Raw genomic sequence first — 21,663 nt, 5'->3', positions numbered from 1 at the left:
GTCGATGTTGGGAGGGGAAGATGGGGAGCTAGGGGTGGTGGGAGGTTTTCCTCTGTTGTCTTTATTTCCTCCACCTTGAATGGCCAAGTGAGCTTGGGTGAGTGGTGAATCCTAGACACAACCTCACATTGTGAAGTTGAGGTGCGGTTTGTTAGGGCATCTGTACATTGACTTATCCTATTTCATGACTGCTGGGATTTTGTTTCTACTTGCATTTTACCACAAAGTTACAATATATTTAAAATATATTTGAGAGAAAAAAATGTGATATTTTTGTGCCTCTAAAAGTTTAAAAATATCGATTTGAGAAATTTTTAGCTTCTGGGTCTTAGGTTCAATATGAAACAAAACAGGGTGAAATTCTCCTCTCATGATTGGTAAACAGGATCCAATGAGAGATTTATTTGAACAGTTTCAGTGGGCTCAATAAATGGCATAAAACTGGCCACAGTTCCGGATTAATTAACACCAAACTGGCAATCTCTTAGAAGTATGTTCAATGTGAGAAATGGAAATCCCATGGTGTTGCAGTAGGTGGCACTCATGAGTCCAGTGGTTGGGATAGAGGCCACTCTGTCAGGCCAAATGGTAGCTGGCCCTGTGCCATACCAAATACCAGCGATTGGTAATCAAAATGGAAAAACGTTCATTCCTCTAGCACATAAAACATTGTCATTATCAGCTCTCCGTTGTTCAACACAACATGATTTACAGGATGTGCTGAACTGCTGTAGAACCAGCAGCATCATCCAACTAAGTGTCCTATTTCCATTGTAGAAGATAATTGCCTAGGGACAGGTTACCAGCGAATAACAGGGAGATTAAAAAAACACTTGCTCAATGATATAAAGAAACAATATGATGATTAGTTATGTGTCAGGTGGAACTTCACAGGGCATAAATGACCTGAGATTTCCAGGAATTTTGGAATTGAGACACAAATCACAAAATGGTTTCAGTTTTGATCTTCAGCCTGCACCGAGCGAACTGAGCTGGGGATAGGCTGTAGCACTCCTCAGGATGAAATAAATATAAACACAAACCCTGTCCATCCACACTGTTCACCAGCAGCTTCGAGAAACATCTGGCTGATACTCACCCTGTGAAAATAACAAGATGCACAAGGTTTCAGCACACATGCAGACCTGGGAGATGTCCCTAAATTGAATCTTGTTGAAAACCTCATCCATGCCTTTGTTACCTCCAGACTTAATTATTTAATGCTCTCTGGATCGGTCTCATATCTTCCACCCTCCATAAATTTAAGTTTATCCAAATTCTGTTGCCTGTATCCAAACTCACACTAAGTCCCATTCACCCATCTCCCTCTTGGCAGCTGACTTACCCTGGTCAGACACTGCCTCGAGTTAAAATTCTCATCATCGTTTTCAAATCCCTCCATGGCTATGTCACTCCCTATCTCTGAAATCTCCTCCACCCCCACAACCCTCCATGATATCTGTACTCCTCCTAATTCTGGCCTCTTGAGCACCCCTGATGTTAATCACTCCACCATTAGCGACTGTGCCTTCAACTGCCTCAGCCATTAGCTCTGGAGTTCTATCCCAAAACCCCTTTGCCTCTCTACCTCTCTCTCTTCCTTTCAGGTGATTCTTAAAATATTCCACTTTGACCAAGTGTTTGGATGCCTGGCTTAATATCTCCACTGACTCAGAGTTAATCTTTATCTGATTATTGTGAATTTCCTTGATGAAGACAATGGCCTGGATTTTCATCTTCAAAGTGGGACCCACAGGTCGGGCCATTTCCCGACATTGCAAACCCAACTCCTGCCCGCAACGCACATCCACACTATTTTCATGGTGGGGATGGGCTAGAGTCAGTGCCACTATCTCCTGAAGAAGGGCAGATGTGGGGAATGGATATGGGCGGATGCTGAGGTGGGCAGGTTAGGAGGTCTGCCTCTGTTCACTGGAACATTGGCCAGGTTTCTACATAAGTGTTAGACGCCCTAGCCCTCACCACCCCACCCCCCCACCCCCCCCCACCCCCGCAAATGCCCACTTGTACAGTATCCATTAGGGAAAAATTCATGAGCACTGTTATAACATTGGGAAGTCTTTGAGTTCCTCTCGCACCTCTTCCACTGTCACAATAAATAGCCATTCAAAAATCTTTTCAAAAAACCTTAATCCTCTTAGGCAGTTAAAACAAAGCTTATAGTCCCTTTGACAGCTGTATCAATAGCCCCTGATGAGTTGAAACTATTAGTAGAGTTTGGAGCTCAGCCAAGCATTCAAAATGCGATTCCATTGCACAGCTGTGCCAACAAAACCTCTAGAACGTAATACAATAAAACCTTTGAAGTAATGGAACAGATGGCTGGGCTTCAATAAGTGTAAAGATTAAATCAGATGGTCCAATTGACACATTAAAATCTGAATCTCAATATTGTTGAATGCATCTGAAGACTTATCCACTTTCACAATGCTGGCTAATTTAATGGTCACTTACCTTTTCTAAAGGTTGTCTTATCTGCAATCACTGCATTAAAAGACATCCTTTAACTTGTCATACAATATCTAATTGTGACATGTTAAGTTGTCAACATCTTTTGAACTACCTGTCAAAACATTCCCAAGTGCAGACAAGGGTCCACATGATTCATCAATCCTCTGAGGTGCTGTAAACCATGTTTCCTACCAAATGGAGTCGACTCCATGGAAATAGAAAATAGTCTAAAATACACCCCTCCTCCCCCCCCCCCCTCCCCAACAATGAAGTAGACAAGGGCGGGATTGATGTGAGCGGGCGCACTACCAGCACCCTTATCCCGCTCCTTAAAAAATCCCGCATGCCGGGAACACGGGTGGGAATCCCACAATCGGGTCCTGCTCACTCCCAATCCTACACGGACAGAGGCATGATAATCTGGCCTGATAAGTCACTCTATGATCAGTAACCACCAATTGTCAAAGACCCAGGCACACCATTGCATTTATAACCAATTATTTATGAGGAACAGCCATAGTTGCTGGGCCAATTTCAAGCATTTCTTGGAATAACAGTCATGGGATCTTTACATCCACCTGAGCAGGAAGTTGGGACCTCAGTTCATCTGAAAGAGCCTCCAGAAAGATGGCACCTTCAGCAGAGCAGCCCTCCCTCAGTACTGTGCTGACATCCATGGTGGGGCTTGAAACCACAGGTTCTTATTCAGAGGCAAGAGTGTGTTTAAAAGTAATGAACTGCTTTTTGACCCATTGTTGTTGGGCAAAGAGGGTGGTGGTGATGAGATTTAAGTTAGTGTTGTGCTGAGCTACTTACATTTATTGTTCATATTGCAGCTTCCCATTGTGGCTTCATCAATCGTTACACTTTACTTCCTGGAGCTGACAGACCTGTTCAGACCAGCCAAAGTGGGTTTTCAGTGTTATGACCGTGCATTGAGCATGCCCTATGTGGAACCCAGTGAGGAACTCATCCCATTACTGATGCTCCTCAGCTTGGCATTTGCTGGACCAGCAGCCTCTGTAAGTAACCTAAAGTATACTCGGTGAGTACTGCTTGATAATGACAAAGCAACAGGAAGAGACCATTCAGCCCATCGAGTCTCCTCCACCACACAGTTAGACCTTGACTGAGCTGTACCTCAACTCCATTTACGCACCTTGATTCCTTATGCCTGAATGGCCTAACCCACCAAAAATCTATCAATCTCAGTTTTGGATATATCAGATGACCACCAGCCCCAAATGTTTGGGGCAGAGAGTTCTAGATATCCCCTACGGACAGAGGCATGATAATCTGGCCTGTAAGTCACTCTATGATCAGTAACCACAACTGTTGAAGGCTTCAGGTGTAGCGGGGAACATCATTGCATTTATAACCAATTATTTATGAGGAGCAGTTACAGTTGCTGGGACAATTTCAGGTATTTCTTGGTATAACAGTCATGGGATCTTTACGTCCACCTGAAGAAGTGCTTCCTGATGACCCCTGAATGGCCTTGCTTTAATTTTAAGGTTTTGCTCCTTGTTCTAGACACATCCATCAGAGGAAATAGTTTCTTTTCACCTAGTGAAGTTTAATCATCTTAAGTACTGCAATTAGAGATAACATGGAACTCTGAGTAACCTTATTATCTCATCTCCAACGCACATTGGGAAACGGGATTCTTTGAATCAACTGATCTGAAGGTTATGGTAAATTCTCCCTACAACACTGTAACCTCCCCAGTCCAGAAATTCATTGTTCAGAAACACCAGTTGTACAGAAATGTTTTGAACCGATCCAACCAACTCATGCTATCATTTTAATACAGTACTCTGGGAGCGGAAACATGAACAATACAGTATTTGGATAATGATTATTATTACTGCTTTATAATGTTTCATCACTGTTTAATGCTCCAGGTAAATATTTATATTTTTGGTGTTTTCTGGTTCACACATTTGTGATTATGCATTCTGACGTCATTCTATAATCCAGAAAATTCCAAAATCCAGAAAGGAAGCATTCCGGACTGGAGAGGTTACATTGTATAATCTTCAGATTAGTTGGCAGAATCTTTTCACCTCTTAGTACTTCTAAGAGTATTTTCATTGAGGGCATGTAAACAACTTTCTGGCTGAAGACAGTTGCCCAGGCCTCAAAAACAAATTGGTAACCTATGTAATTGAGTGTTGTGAGGTCTCAGGGGCTACGCATTGGGGTAAATTTCTGCAGGGTCTCTCCCCAAATGATCCCCTATCCAAGGCAGAGAGTGGGCAGAAATGGCAGAAGCAACTGTTTCTCTGATTTTCCACATGATCTTTCTCTGAAATGACAGTGGGCGATTGGGGGAACTCCCCACATGTAATTTATTTAAAGCTTAAAGTGAGGCCTTCCAAAATCTTTAAGCTCAGGAACTTCAATCATGACAAACCATTCAGTCATCTAACCGTATTCTGTCTTAATTTTTATTTGGTGCTATCCCAACTCTCACCCCTTCCTGGTGTGGTGCTCTTTATGTTATGTACAGTATTTGGTTCTGCTCACAAGGGCTCATTCTTAATGCAGATGATGGTGATCTTGCCCTCAGCCACAGAACTGGTGAGAGCCCCATATTGCCGCCTTTGGGGAAGGCCTGCCTGCCGAATTAAGTACCCCTTGAGTGGCTTCCCTGGGATCAAGGACCCTGTGGGTGGAAATCCCACCCCCCATGAGCTGTTGGCCAATCAGAGGCCATCAGCTGTGCAGTGCTGAGGGAGTTGTGGTAGCTGCCGGTAATGCACCTGTCCTTGGCCCAGGATCACCAAGGGACCCAATGGCATAGGTGACCAATGGTGGGATGGGGTTGTGTGAGTCAGCAGCAAGGGTTGGGCTTAGTTCTCAGCGGGCCCCACCGCGCCCTTCCTGATGCCAGATCCCTTGATCAAGTGCTGAGTGCCTTTGAACAAGAGGCTACCCCTTGGGGGTCTGTATGCAAATGTGCCAGGGTTTGGTTTTCGGGCTTCTCACATGGCAACATCCCTGCATGCTGCTGGCTAAATGCCATCAATGGCGGGATGAGGCCCTTAAGTGGGCATTAATTGCCCATGAGCCTTCCTGCCCCAGAATTAATTGGGACAGAGACAGGAAGGTGGCAGGGTCTGTCACCCTCCAGCCCAATTAAATGTCCAAAGGGGTGAGCATTGTTGGAGGATGAGAGAGGGGGTGGATTTCATTGGGGGTAAGAGAGAGGATGAGAATTGGCGGGGGTGAACACTTTTGGGGGTGGGGGGTGAACATTGTCAGGGATGTTCGAGGGGGGTGAGCATTGTCGGGGGTGGGAGTATGAATATATTGAGATGAGTGAGGGAAGGGTGAGCATTGTTGGGGTGTGGGGCTGTGAATGTTGTCGGAGGGAGAGGCTGTGCAATGTTGAGGTTGACAAATTCATTTAAAAACAATATAAAGTAATGAACTGAACCTTAAGGGATGTGTCTTCAGTTTATGACAAAAACAGTACCATGCTTCCACTGGAATTATGCTGGCCACTTGGTCTCCTGACTTGGTTCATCGCTGGATTCAAACTGGAGCCAGGATCAGAAGGTGCATCGGCTCCAGTGTAAAATGATAAGCAAACATTTTAAATCGCAGTCAGCAGTGGGCAGACAAACTCTGCCGCTGACCGGAAAACCTGGGCCATTATATTTTGCAGCCATTTTCTTTTCATCATACCTTTCCTGTGTGTGGTTTTCTACTTCAGATTATGATTGGAGAAGGGATTGTCTATTGCTGCCAATCAAAGCTGAAGAATAAAGAAGGTTCTGAGGGCAGCATTAATGCGGGAGGCTGCAACTTCAATTCCTTCCTCAGGCGGACTGTAAGGTTTGTTGGTACGTTCAGTAATACTATGCAAACTGCTCGTCAAGTTCTTTCATAGGAACATCAAAACTATTAGACAAAGACAGGCCAAGGTCCATCTAGTTCACCATCCTGGTAGTTGCATGATACACAGTAATAGGTTTGTTGACTAATCACAGCAATCAATCTCGATCTATTAGTCTATGACAAATGTCAAATCCTCGTTGAGGTGTGCAGAACAGACATCAGGAACCCCCTATGCTTCTTCTGCACTCCCACTTTCTTAGGAAAAAAACTAAGCCAAATTAAGGATCAACCAATTGCCAGTCAAGGAAAGTTAGGATTAAACAGGGAATGGTAAGTAGGCCTTAGCTTTTGGCTGGAGACCACTGATCATAAGGCATAGCATGTTAACAGACTCAAGGGTCTATTCCTATGTTCTATCTTCCTCTGAAAAACCCAGACAGAAGACGTGAGCCCCACCCAGAGTGTGAAGAGCTTTGGGAATCACATGCCCATAGTGCCATGTTAGTAAGGCACCCTCATCTTTAGATCCCATCAGACATTTTGTGGTAGAGTTGCTTGCACCAGTAACCAGCAGTCAAGGATTAGTGGGGAGGGGAGGTGAATGACAGTGTTGAAGAGACAGGCTTCAAAGAACCTTTTTGAGTGTGAGGAGTGATGAAGCAAAATGGAGGTGTTTCATCTAGAGAATCCCATAGTTTTGATTATAATGGCTGATGGCTCTGCTAGCAATAGTACAGGGTTAGAAGAAGGGTTGTATCAGTGTTAAAGGATGGGCTTCTTTTCCTTCGATTCTCCAGTGTCCAGTTCAAGTGCATTGAGAAGGACTTTACCCATCAGTTGCACTAGTTACGTGTCAACATTGATACAGTGTCCTGTTTTACTGTAAAGACCCTACTCGGTGATCCCATGTTCCCAGCAGCTCACATGGAGCACAGGTAGAAAATTAGACCTATCCCTATCCTCAACCAATACTTGACATAGTTTCAATGCTGTTGGCATGGGATTATGCCATGAATCTATCCACTCCAAGACTTGCTATGTAGAGCTCAGTACAGAGGGTGGCTATGTTCAAATATACAAACAATGACAGGCAGGAAAAGACCCCATTGTTCATCCAGTCTGTCACATAAGAGCATAAGAAATAAGAACAGGAGTAGACCATTCGGCCCCTCGAACCTGCTCCGCCATTCAATAAGATCATGGCTGATCTTCTTGTGTTTCAATTTCCACATTCCCATCTGACCCCGATAACCATTGATTCCCTTGCCTTAAAGAAACTATCTATCTCTGCCTTAAAAATATTCAATGACCCCGCCTCCACCACCTTCTGAGGCAGAGAATTCCAAAGTTGCACAACCTTCTGAGAGAAAAAAATTTCTCCTCATCTCTGTCCTAAAAGGGCGGCCCTTAATTTTAAAACAGTGCCCCCTAGTTCTGGAATCGCCCACAAGAGGAAACATCCTTTCGACATCCATCTTGACGAGGCTGTTCAGGATCTTGTATACTTCAATCAAATCACCCCTCGCCCTTCTAAGCTCCAGTAGAAACAAGCCCAGCCTGTCCAACCTTTCGCCATAAGACAACCCACCCATTCCAGGTATCAATCTAGTAAACCTCCTTTGAACCGCCTTGAATGCATTTACATCCGTCCTTAAATAAGGAGACCAAAACTGCACACAGTATTCGAGGTGCAATCTCATCAATGCCCTGAATAACCGAAGCATAACATCCTTACTTTTATGTTCAATCCCTCTCGTAATAAAGGATAGCATTCCATTAGCCTTCTTAACTACTTGCTGCACCTGCATACTAACTTTTTGTGACTCATATACAAGAACACCTAGATCCCTCTGCACCTCAGAATTATGCAGCCATTCTCTGTTTAAGTAACACTCTGCTTTTTTGTTCTTCCTGCCAAAGTGAATAGCTTCACATTTTCCCACATTAAACTCCATTTGCCAGATCTTTGCCCACTCACTCAACCTATCTATATCCATCTGCAACCTCCTCATGTCCTCTTCACAACATACTTTCCTACCTATCTTTGTGTCATCTGCAAATTTAGCTACATGTCTTCACTCCCCTCATCTAAGTCATTGATGTAAATCATAAAAAGTTGAGGCCCCCTGTGGGACTCCACTCATCACACCCTGCCATACAGAAAAAGACCATTTATGCGTACTCTCTGCTTTCTGCCAGCCAACCAATCTTCTTTTCATGCTGATATGTTACCCACTACATCATGCGCTTTTATTTTCCATAATAATCTTCGATGTGGCACCTTATCAAATTCCTTCTGGAAATCCAAGTACATAGAAAATAGAAAAATAGAAACATAGAAAATAGGAGCAGGAGTAGGCCATTCGGCCCTTCCAGCCTGCTTCGCTTGAAGCACAGTACGTCTACAGGCTCCCTTTATCCACTGCACATGTTACTCCTTCAAAAAACTCCAATAAACTGGTTAAACATGATTTTACTTTCACAAAACCATGATGATTCTTCTCTATTGCCTTGAGCTCTTCTAAGTGCCCAGCTAAAACCTCCTTAATGATCAATTCTAATAACTTCCCCATGACAGACATCAGGCTAACTGGCCTATAGTTTCCTGTTTTCTGCCTCCCTCCTTCTTGAATAGAGGGGTTATATTTGCTACTTTCCAATCTGATGGAACCTTTCCAGAATCTAGCGAATTTTGTAAAATTAACACTAGTGCATCAACGACCTCATTAGCCACCTCTTAAGATCCTAGGATGTGGTTCATTGGGATACGGAGACTTGCCAGCCTGCAGCTCCATCAGTTTGCTTGGTACCATTTCCCTAGTGATTTCAATTTCACACTCAGCATGCCTTAAGCATCACAATATACAGGGTGGGATTTTGCTGAGGTTGTCCAAAATCTGGAAGGAGCCATGGCGAGAAGTCAGTCACGATATTCCCAGAGGCAGCCAGTTAAGAAGCTCCCTCCAGGAGCCCCATCCAGTTAAGGATAGTGAGTGGAACAGGGAACTGGCAAGCCCAAAAGGAGGGCCTGCAGTGATGTCCAGTGGGAAGTCCTACTGGGAGAAATGGGTGCCTTTGTAGGTAGGAGAAAGCACGGGAGCCTCAGTATGGAGGAGCCCACTGAAGATTAAGTGTGACCATAGCTACCTGGCCATTAGTGTGTAGGGGGAGTCCCTCTGGCACGCACAACTCTGGAAGGGCGATAGACTTAAAGGATGCCTCACTGGCCCCACCCCCTGCAACCCTGGCCTGCCACCTCCAGTCAATGGCTGGCTTCTGCCTCAGTGGCAAGCCCATCATCACTGGGAAGATCCCAGCAGTGTCACCAGTTTGGGGACTTAACTGAACCTCATTAGTTTCCTGGTGCTACCAGGTTGGTGGGCGGTATCAGTCAGACCCCACCTCCGGCAAGATCGCTCAGAAGTAAGATCACACTGGGAGCTGCCTCAACATGAGATTCTCCCACTTTGCTCCCAATCCCGTATCCAAACCCATCTCTGTGGGATCAGAAAACATTCAACCCATAGACTCCATACTCCACCCAAAAACCACATAATCATTTGGGAGGGGCAAAAATGCAAATAAAAACCCAGGCCAACTTGAGGGAGAAAATCTTGGAAATTCTTCCAGGGCTTCAGTTATTTGAAATAAGTCCAGGAGATTATTCTGGCCCTGATGATTCTCCCCAGCACCTAGCTCTTGTACAAGGTGATCTCCACTTCAGACAGGAACAGGTACAGCTCACACATGAACAAATTCAGCAAATCAGTATTCATCAACAAGCTAGCCGACTGCTCCACAATGTCACCCTAAGATTACACTCTTTTAGCTTATTTTCATAAGTAAAATGGTCTAAATTGGGAATTAATCTAATGACCCTCCTCTATACTCTTTCCAAAACTGCATCACCCACCATGATCAGGAATGTGATGGTAAATAGTTACTAGCCACAGTTATTTACACACATTGGACCAAATCCCTTTTGACTGCCCTACTACAGTCAGCACAATATCACGACATGTCTAGTTTAAGCTACACATATATATCAGACAATAATCAGATTAGTTACATATGTACATCATATGAATTCTATCAGGTTTTCTAACAAATAATTCCCCCAGGGTTAATCTAAAATGATTCTTCATCACCCGAGCATTCAGCTGGAATCCTCTTCCTTACCAATCCTATTTGATTAGCCAGGAAAGCAGAAAATGGTGGAAACCCTCTTCAGATCAGACACTATTAAACATGGCTTCATGCTTATGTTGACTAACTGCATTTTGTCCATTTAAATGGCTCGCTGTTAGCTGTGAAGGGAGCCTGCACTTGGCTTGTATTATCGTCTGTAACAGAGTGTTACAATTATGCTCTTATGCTGTTAAATATTTGGAGAGTTATAGTTGGTGATTGATACTTTGTTATTTGGTTAGTGAAGCATCTGAGGCTACCTCAGTTAGTGCAGATTCAGGCAGAAGACCTTCCTTCCATTTAATTCCTCCCTATCCACAACACTCCCTTGGTGGTTTTTCAAATAATAATGATTGTTAGCCGTGGTTCTCTCACCTCTGAGAGAGAGGACTGTGAGTTCAAGTTTCATTCCAGAGGCTTGAACACATAATCTAAGCTGACAGCAAGAGTGTGTGAGTTTGTTGGAGGTGCTGTTGGTTGAATGCCCCCTAAATATGGATCAGAAAGATTCCATGGTTATATTGAAAAAGAGAAAGAGAGCTCCTGGTGTTCTGGCCAAAATGTACCCTTCAAATAATATCAAATTACCTGGGCATCATCTCATTGCTGTTTGTAAAATCTTGTTGTACAGAAACTGACTCGTGGGCTTCCCTATAATACATAGTGATTACACTTCCAAAGTATTGCATTGGTTATAAAGCATTTGTGACATTGTGAAAGACACAGTAAATGGAAAATTCTTTCAATCCTGATTTCCACTGGTTGACCATAGCCTGCCTAGTTCAAGCTGATTGACAACAACGCACTGCTACCTCCACAGTGAAAGGGTTGGGCTTTCATGAGATAGATCTGATGGAAGAACAACCTGTAGTTCATTTGAACCCAACCCTTTGGTTTTCCATTGCAGCATCCAGCTGTTTCTCAGATGAGTGCTGGTATCCTGACCTTGGTCACTCTTCCTGGCAACGTTTAGCACCATATGGTCAACATTGCCAAAGTTTCTGGCTGTATGGTACCCAGACACTTTTTCATGTGAATGGTAGTTGGTTGCTGGTATAACTAGATTCCAACTGGTGCGGGTTAGAGCTCTGCTATGGGCATTTATTCAACCCTTTAGATAAATGGCTAGTTTATTAAACCTCTCTAGGGGCACAGGGAGGGGTTGGGGCAGGGAGGAGGGGAGGCAGAAAGGAAAAGGAACTTGCATATATATTTAGATTTCACAACCACAGGACCTCCTAACTTGACACTTTACATGGAATTAAAGTACTATACTTTTGAAGGATATTTGAAGGACTATTCTCACATGGGGAAGCAGCCAATGTGGGCACAACAAGCTCCCACAGACAGCAATGAGATAAATTACCAGATAATCTGTTTTAGTGATGCTGGTTGTGAGATATGAATATTGGCCAGGGCACTGGGGAGAACACCCCTGCTCTTTTTCAAATGGTGTAATGGAATCTTTTACATCTGCCTGAGGGGTTTAACATCTCGTCAGAAAGACAGCAATGCAGCACTCCCTCAGTAATTCACTGCTGTGTCAGTTTAGAATCTGTCGCTGGAACCATCACTATGTTTTACCTCAGAGCTGAGAGTGCTATCATTGAATTACAGCTAACATGTAAAATGCACTACCTTAATTCATCATCGAGGAATACTAAACTTGGGCTTCTGCAGGGCCTCTTTCAACTGAGAACAGGGTGGATTTGAGCTTTGAAATTTCCAATAATTTATTTTGTTCGGGATAGCTTTCAGCAGTCTGTTCTTTCTCAATGTGGCTTTGACTCCAGTCACTGACATAAAAGGTCATTACTGCTTTTGATTTTGCATTGGTAATGAATTTGAAAGCTAACATCTGCTTCCTTGCCCTACACTTCAAAGAAAGCTTTTACTTTGTTGAACTCTTTGCCATCTGGGCCATTTTCTCCAGAGAGACCTTGCTGCTTAGTCGGGTAGTTGCATTGATGAATATTTCTCCCTGTAGGAAACAGATAGAGAGAGTCAAACCGACAAAGAAATTGTAGAAATAGGTAGTGAGCGCATTATATTGGTTCCTGCTTATTGTTGGAACTCTGGCTCTCTTCAGTGCCCAGTGTTTAGAGCAATATCAGCATTCTCTGGAGGTTGCCAGAGCCTAAGGGAGATGTTTTCTGACAGGTTTAATTCCGATCTCACTGTGATAAGCCCGTAGCTCAAATTTCAGCATTAATTAACCATTAATTTGGTGGGGAATAGCTACAATGAGTGTGCCAACATATCAGTGTCTTGGCCCAGGAGTGGAGCCTGGAGAAAGTGTTAAAGTAACAAGATCAAGGCACTCGGCACCAAACGTGAGTTTCATCACAGCAACGGATGGTTAAAGTTGGTCCAAACCTCTTTGTTTTGATTTTGGAGGATTTTTAAGCAGTTATCACAAAACGGCAGCAGATTGTTGGCATGCTGTCAGCATATAAGACTGACAGTGTGGATTGATCAGCAGAAAGCAGACACAATAGCATTGATACATTTAAGGGAAAGGGAGATAAGTACACAAGGGAGAAAGGAACAGAAGGAGGTGCTAATAGGGTGGATGCTATGGGGTGGAAGGAAGCATGTGTAACCTGCATGGACCTCTTGAGTCTTCTGATTCTGTGATTATCTGAATAAATTCAGTTATCTTTGCGATTGTCATTCTGCAGTGACATACTTTCTTTTTGGTGAAGGTATTTCACAGCTCCCTCTTTTTGTAAACTTTCCCCTGGAGTTACCTCCCTCAGAATATTAAGTTGAGATGAATTGGAGGGAGTGGACCAAGGATAAATTGATTTTATTCATCCCATTCTCTTTGAAGCTCTATTTGTACTTGGGGAAGGACAATGTGATGAACTCTTTCACTTGCCTCTTTCACTCCTCCTTTCCTTCTCATCCAGTGATGTTGTTTCTCCCCATCCCGGTTGTAAACTCATAAACAGCTGTTCCTCTCTGGTATCTCATCCAAGTCACCATTATTTACTCGTGGGACTTGGCGATGACTATCAGTAGGCTTTTATAAAGCCAAATAGTCAAGCCTGGACTCTTTCTCACCTGTCATCTACATGTGTCTGTTTAAGTGTATGTTGCCACTGTAGAGGAATCCACCATCTTAAACATTCACTCCTCTCACTATTGATGAACAGTAGCAGCAGTGTGTACCACCTACAAGATGCACTGCAGCAACTCATCAAGGCTCCTTCAATAAAACCTTCCAAACCCACAGCCATTACCACTTAGAACGACAAGGGCAGCAGATACACCATCACCTGGAAGTTCCTCTCCAAGCCACTCACCACCCTGACATGGAACTATATCTCTGTTCCTACACTGTCGCTGGGTCAAAATCCTGGTACCCCCTTCCTAAAAATACTCTGAGTGTACCTCAACCACGTGGCCTGCAGCAGTTCAAGAAGATAGCTCACCTCAAGGGCAATGAGGGATGGTCAATAAATGCTGGCCTAGCCAGTGACACCCACATCCCATGAAAGAATATAAAGAAAAGGCTCTAAACTCATTTCCCTCTTGCTTATCCCTGTTCCTGCTGCTTCTGGGGATCGCAAGGTGAAGCCTGGCTGTAATCCCCATGCTAGCGATGCCAATGGTCGTCAAGATGGAGTGGGTGGGCCATGACGTAGCCACGTTCCTGTTCTCAGCTTTTATCTGTTGAAGGCCTCAATCTTAACTGAGGCCTTCAGTGGGATATAAGTTGATGTCTTCAGGGCTTTTCTTTCCTTTTTAATATGTTGACAATCCCGTCATTCAGCCACAGAGTCAGTCCTGGAGGGGCCAACTGGTGGGGTACCGACTGCGGGTGGAAATCCCTAATGGCCAAGGCCATGTCAGGGTCAGGGATGGCGTTACTTTTTGCAGAATGGGGTGTGGTCAAACTGAGCATCTCTGATATTTTATCCATTTTGGTTTTGCAGGTGTGCATGTATTCGGGCTCTGTGCTACGGCCCTTGTGACCGACATCATACAGCTGGCAACTGGCTACCATGCTCCCTTCTTTCTAACAGTGTGCAAGCCGAACTACACCCTCCATGGCATCTCCTGTGACAACAACCCATACATCACAAAGGATATCTGCTCTGGCTCGGACCATCACGCAATCGTCTCTGCAAGGTAATTGATTTATACTCAGTCTCCAGATTTAGGCATTGCTGTTACCAGTTCTATGGAGGTTGTGTGGCACAGCAGAGAGGGTCCCTGCTTCTGAGCCAGAAGCTCTGGGTTTGAGTTTCATCCATTGATGGCCAAGGAAGGTGCTTTCATAACATGGCCAAACATGATGATGGTCAACCTGCAAATCCTTCCAACACAGGCCATAAAGGCAGGAGAGATTCCTGGTCGGCTGTGTCAGGGAAAGAAAGTTGGAGCCTCAACCATCACTATCCATAGTTGCAGACTACAACAAGCATATAAAAGTGCATGTTGCCACAGCAACTCGGACTCCATAGGGAGGATTTTCTCCCTGTCGGGAGATTGGACGGGAGTGGGCGCACAGCCAATCACCACCTGCAATTGGACTCAGCACCGCCATTTTACATGGGTGGGCCAATTAAGGCCCGCCCAGCGTGACGCGCACCCAGAAGCGCTGAATGCTCCCTGTGCAGGTGGGGGGAGCAGGCTGAGGCAGGGCCTGTGCTCTTTCGCGCATGCACGCGAAAGAGCGCAGAAATCTCCCTGAGGCAAAGAGCTGCCTCAGGGAGATCAGTTTGATCGTTAAAAATTTTAATAAAGACAGAAAAAAACATTTTAAGACATGTCCCCTCATGTGACAGTGTCACATGAGCATGGACATGTCAATGAATTTTATTGAAAAATTTTATTAAACTTTAAAAACCTTCATGAAACCTCATCCCGCCCATGGATGAGGTTTCATGATAAATGCGAAGGCCGCCTGGGCTCTTCGCCTGCCCGCCAACATTAAGGTTGGACAAGCAGCTCAGTTAACTATTTTAATTGATATTTAAATGGCCTTAATAGGCCTCGACAGATCGGCGGGCATGCAGCCGACACTGGTGCACGCCTACTCAACTGAAGATCTGAATGACGCCGCGACTCATGCCCGACGTCACCGCGCATCATTTTACGTGTCGGCGAGCGGAGCTTGCCCCAGAAGATTCTGCCCCATGTGTGAACTGTAACACACCACCACCATCTTCCTCACTGCCCTGAGGCCTTCCTCTGTTTGATAGGACTGATTGACTGACGAGGCTTATTAAGCCTCTTTCATAGAGTCATAGAAAGTTTATGATGCAGAAAGAGGCCATTTGGTCCCTTGTATCCCTATTAGTGGGCGATAAACTACCGAGCCTAATCTCACCTTCCCGCACTAGGTCTGTAGCCCTGCAGGTCCCAGCTCTTCAAGTAGACATCCAAGAACATTTTTAACTATGATGAGAGTTTCTGCCCCCATCACCCTTTCAGGCATGAGTTCCAAGTCCCTATTGCCCGCTGCCGGAAAAAAATGTTTCCTCATCTCTCATCGAAGCCTTCTACCAGTTACTTTAAATCTGCTTCCCCTTATTTTTGACCCATCTGTTAAGGTAAATATGTCATCCACATTGATTCAACCAAGGACCCTCATAATTTTATACACTTCAATTAAGCCATCCGCACCCTGTCAAACAATCCAAGCCTTCCTCATAACAAAAATTTTCCAGTCCAGCCAACCCTTTTTAAAGGGTTGTTAGGTTTTAATCATGTTAGAAACATAGAAGTATAGAAAATAGGGGCAGGAGTAGGCCATTCAGCCCTTCGAACCTGCTCCGCCATTCATTATGATCATGGCTGGTCATCCAACTCAATAGCCTGCTCCTGCTTTCTCCCCATATCCTTTGATCCCTTTCACCCCAAGAGCTATATCTAACTCCTTCTTGAAAACATACAATGTTTTGGCCTCAACTACTTTCTGTGGTAATGAATTCCACAGGCTCACCACTCTCTGGGTGAAGAAATTTCTCCTCATCTCAGTCCTAAATGGTCTATCCCATATCCTCAGGCCGTGACCCCTGGTTCTGGACTCCCCCACCATCGGGAACACCTTTCCCGCATCTACCCTGTCTAGTCCTGTTAGCACTTTATAGGTTTCTATGAGATCCCCGCTCATTCTTCTGAACTCCAGCGAATATAATCCTAATCGTCTCAATATCTCCTCAAGTGTCAGTCCTGCCATCCCAGGAATCAGTCGGGTAAACCTTTGCTGCACTCCCTCTATAGCAAGTACATCCTTCCTCAGATAAGGAGGCCAAAACTGCACACAATATTCCAAGTGTGGTCTCACCAGGGCCCTGTATAATTGCAGCAAGACATCCCTGCTCCTCTCGAATCCTCTCGCTATGGAGGCCAACATGCCATTTGCCTTCTTTACCGCCTGCTGCACCTGCATGCTTACCTTTAACGACTGGTGTACAAGGACACCCAGGTCTCGTTGCATATTCCCCTCTCACAATTTATAGCCATTCAGATAATAATCTGCCTTCCTGTTTTTGCTACCAAAGTGGATAACCTCACATTTATCCACATTATATTGCATCTGCCATGCATTTGCCCACTCACTCAGCTTGTCCAAATCACATTGAAGCATCTCTGCATCCTCCTCACAGCTCACCCTCCTACCCAGCTTTGTGTCATCTGCAAATTTGGAGATATTACGTTTAGCTCCCTCATCTAAATCATTAATATATATTGTGAATAGCTGATCCCTGCGGTACCCCATTAGTCACTGCCTGCCATTCGTAAAAAGACCCGTCTATTCCTGCTTTTTGTTTCCTCCCTGCCAACCAGTTTTCTATCCATCTCAATACCCCCTTCCCATGTGCTTTAACTTTACACGCTAATCTCTTATGTGGGACTTTGTCGAAAGCCGTTTGAAAGTCCAAATAAACCACATCCACTGGCTCCCCCTCATCAACTCTACTAGTTACATCCTCAAAAAATTCCAGTAGATTTGTCAAGCATGGTTTCCCTTTTGTAAATCCCCGCTGACTATGTCCGATACTGCCACTGTTTTCCCAGTGCTCAGCTATTAAATCTTTTATAAGATTTATAAGAATTTTCCTCAATATCGACCTCAGGCTGATTGGTCTACAATTCCCTGTTTTCTCTCTATCTCCTTTTTTAAATAGTGGGGTTATATTAGTTACCCTCCAATCTGTAGGAACTGTTCCAGAGTCTATAGAATCTCAGAAGATGACCACCAATGCATCCACTATTTCTAGGGCCACTTCCTTAAATACTCTGGGATGTAGATTATCAAGCCCTGGGGATTTATTGGCCTTCAATCCCATCAATTTCCCCAACACCATTTCCCTACTAATACTGATTTCTTTCAGTTCTTCCCTCTCACTAAACCCTGTGTTCCCCAACATTTCTGGTATGTTATTTGTGTCCTCCTTTGTGAAGACAGAACCAATGTATGTATTTAGTTGGTCAGCCATTCCGTTGTTCCCCATTATAAATTTCCCTGTCTCTGACTGTAAGGGACCTACATTTGTCTTCACCAATCTTTTTCTCTTCACATACCTATAGAAACTTGTATAGTCAGTTTTTATGTTCCCCGCAAGCTTACTCTCATACTCTATTTTCCCCTTCTTAGGGCAGAATTTTGCCTTTGTTGGGCGTGCGGGCCCCACTGGCTCGGTGGTGGGCGGACAGCCGACCCCAGCCGCTGAAACGAAGCCCGCCGCCATTTTGAGTGGGTGGGCCAATTAAGGCCCGCCGAGTGGCCTGCCCAACAGGAAGCGCTATGTGCTTCCTTTGCGGGTGGGGGAGGGATTCCCCAGCTGTCAAAGTGCGCTCTTTCGTGCATGCACGCGAAAGAGCGCACTTCTCCCTGAGACTAAGTGCTGTCTCAAGGAGATTAGTGACAGTGCACAAAAGTTAAAAAATAGAAAAATAAAAATATTATTAACATGTCCCCCTCATGTTACATGAGATGGGACATGTTAATAAAAATGACATAAACTTTATTAAACTTTTTAAACACGGACATGGATGAGGTTTCATGTATTATCTGAAGCCCGCTGGGGCTCCTGGCCTGCCCGCTAGCCTTAAGGTTGGACAGGCAGGTCTTTAATGATCTTACTTAGCCTGTCAGTGTCCTTAATTGGCCATTGACAGGTCGGCGGCAGGCAGCTGATTTTGCTGTCCGCCTGCCTTTCTAAAAATTTAAAGGGACCAGGATGACTTCGGGGGTTCCTCCCGACGTCATTCCACGTCATTTTCCCGTCAGCGAGTGGGCCCCGCCCCCAAATCACTAATGGGAAAATCCTGGCCTTAATCAATCCTTTGGTCCTCCTTTGCTGAATTCTAAAGTGCTCCCAATCCTCAGGTCTGTTGTTTTTTCTGGCCAATTTCTAAGCCTCTTCCTTGGATCTAATAATATCTTTAATTTCCCTTGTAAGCCATGGTTTGGCCACCTTTCCTATTTTACTTTTGTGCCAGGCAGGAATAGACAATTGTTGCAGTTCACCCATGCGCTCTTTGAATGTTTGCCATTGCCTATCCACCATCATCCCTTTAAGTAACGTTTCCCAATCCATCATAGCCAACTCACGCCTCATACCATCGTAGATTCCTTTATTATGATTCAGGACCCTCGTCTCAGAATCAACTACATCACTCTCCATCTTGATGAAGAATTCTATCATATTATGGTCGCACATCCCCAAGGGGCCTCGCACAACTAGATTGCCAATTATTCCTTTCTCATTACACAATACCCAGTTTAGGATGGCCTGTTCTCTAGTTGGTTCCTCAACGTATTGGTCCAGAAAACCATCCTGTATACATTCCAGGAATTCCTCCTCTACGGTATTGTTAATAATTTGATTTACCCAATCTATATGCAGATTAAAGTCACCCATAATTACAGATGTTCCTTTATTACATGCGTCTCTAATTTCCTGTTTAATGCCATTCCCAACATCACCACTACAGCTTGGGGTCTATATACAACCCCCACTAACGTTTTTTGCCCCTTAGTGTTTCTCAGCTCTACCCATACAGATTCCACATCGTCGGAGCTAATATCTTTCCTCACTATTGCGTTAATTTCCTCTTTAACAAGCAATACAACTCCACCGCCTTTTCCTTTTTGTCTGTCCTTCCTCTATACTGAATACCCCTGGATGTTCAGTTCCCACCCCGGTCACCCTGCAGCCATGTCTCCGTAATCCTGACTATATCATACCTGTTTACATCTGTTAGTGTGGGGCTGGTGTCAGATACAGGCTGGACTGAAGTTTCGTTCCCTAATTCTTTAGTTATGACAATCTAATAGCTTCATAAAATCATGGAGTCATCAACTGGCACAGCACAGAAAGAGGCCATCGACACTGTGTCAGCTCTTTCGAGGAGCAATCCAGTTGATCCCATTCCCACCTTCTCCCCGTGTCCCAGAAGGCAGCCACTTTTGCTCTAAGTTTTTGTCAAAAACTGAATTCAAAAATTCCCATAATACCATGGAGGAATTTCAACTTGCATTCTCTGATTTACTGGTACAGGCACGTAATGATTACACTACCACTGTCTCACTCATCAATGGTTAAAAGAACACAATGATGCAGTCACTAAATAGATTGATGTCAATTCACTAATAATTATTCCTACTCTTGTAGGCATAACCTTGAATACAAACCAAAAGAAAGGCACTTTGGGTCTGTTCATGCTATGAAAGATGTGCCCTGCTATCGCGGGCGGGATGAGGTTTTATGAAGTATTTAAAAATTTAATAAAAATTATTTTAAAAATTCATTGCCATGTCCCAGCTCATATGACACTGTCACATGAGGGGACATATTTTAAAAGTTTTTAATTGCTTTATTTAGATGTTTAAAAGTTAAACAAATCTCCCTGAGGCACCTCTGTGCCTCAGGGAGATTTCTGTCCCCCCTTAGCGCATGTGTGAAAGAGCGCAAGCCCCGACTCAGGGAATCCCCACCCCCGCCTGCACAGGGAGCACTCAGTGCTTCCGGGCGAGCGTCACGCTGGGCAGGCCTTAATTGGCCCGCCCACGTAAAATGGCGGCACGGACCCGATCAGGGGCGCCGATCAGGGGCGCCGATCAGGTTCGCGCTCGCTCCCGCCCGCCCCCGCACAATCCCCCCCCCAACGGGGGGATCATTCAGTCCCAGAGAATAGTTGAGGTGCAACCACTTTTATGTGGGACTAGATTCACATATAAACTGAATTCAAAGTCTCAAACTGCTAAGGTAGGACTCGAGCTCCATTTCTCTGCATTATTAGTTCTAAACTCTAGATTACCAGCCAATCAATGTAACCATAACATTACCAATGGTGGACAGAGGAATGTCAAACTGAATGTGTTAAAAATTGGCCAGTTAGTTGGCAACAGTCATTTCTGGCCTGATATTTCTTTGTCTTTCCAAAATGATTTTGTTATCCCAAAGCAATGGGCAACACCACCAACCCTGACCTGTCGGTCGTGTCTGTGGCCCAGACTGTCCTTTTGTCCAGCATTACCCTCAACCCTTCCTAGCTCTTCTGTCCATATGACTCTCCTTCTTAGTGCTTGGGCATTTATTGAGGGTGCTATACAGTAAGATAACATTCTACTCCTGTTCAATACACCACATTGGGGGAGTGTTCCTGTGTAGCCCTGCACCTCCTACATAAACAGTGAGCTTGAAAATGGGGCCTGCACTCTTCTGACATTGAGTCATCCATTCTATTTGTGTGCTGGTGAAACTCCAATGATGAACTAACACTTGTGGGTGGAAATTGTATAACATAATATTAGTAACAAATGAACATATTAACTTAACCAAGACATTAAGGTATTCAGCACTGATACTGCACAAGTCTGTAATAAGTAACCGAATGCTCCTGGAGGTAACTGAAATGGAATCAGGCATCCAGTGAATTTGATGCTGTTGAACTCTGATAGCATAGAATGAATTGGGGTCCCAAGGTCAAAGCCTTCACTCCCTCCCTGAGAGGGAATTCAACAAGCCACAGAAATCTGGTGGAGAGACTTGAGGGGAGAATTTTAAATTCCTCCATTCAGTCAAATTAGAAACACTCCATTCAGCACTTGGTTCCTGCCCGGCATCCATTTTAACAAAGCCGTTTATCAGATGGAAGAGGTGCCTGCCTGACCTAATACATTTAGGCAAA

The 21,663-nt window shown here is 44.4% G+C and overlaps 1 protein-coding gene across 1 annotated transcript in view; it reads left to right on the top strand.

Annotated features, from left to right (window-relative positions):
• Positions 1 to 21,663, top strand: part of LOC144688735 (phospholipid phosphatase-related protein type 3-like) — a 103,683-nt gene that overhangs the window by 60,646 nt on the left and 21,374 nt on the right. The window contains exons 3-5 of the mRNA XM_078555630.1: positions 3,309 to 3,494; positions 6,194 to 6,323; positions 14,448 to 14,643. Coding sequence (XP_078411756.1) covers positions 3,309 to 3,494; positions 6,194 to 6,323; positions 14,448 to 14,643 — 512 coding nt within the window. The remainder of the gene's footprint in view (positions 1 to 3,308; positions 3,495 to 6,193; positions 6,324 to 14,447; positions 14,644 to 21,663) is intronic.

Source organism: Cetorhinus maximus, chromosome 13, assembly GCF_964194155.1.
Source record: "Cetorhinus maximus chromosome 13, sCetMax3.hap1.1, whole genome shotgun sequence".
Taxonomy (NCBI): Eukaryota; Metazoa; Chordata; class Chondrichthyes; order Lamniformes; family Cetorhinidae; genus Cetorhinus; species Cetorhinus maximus.
This window is presented reverse-complemented; position numbering and strand designations above follow the sequence as displayed.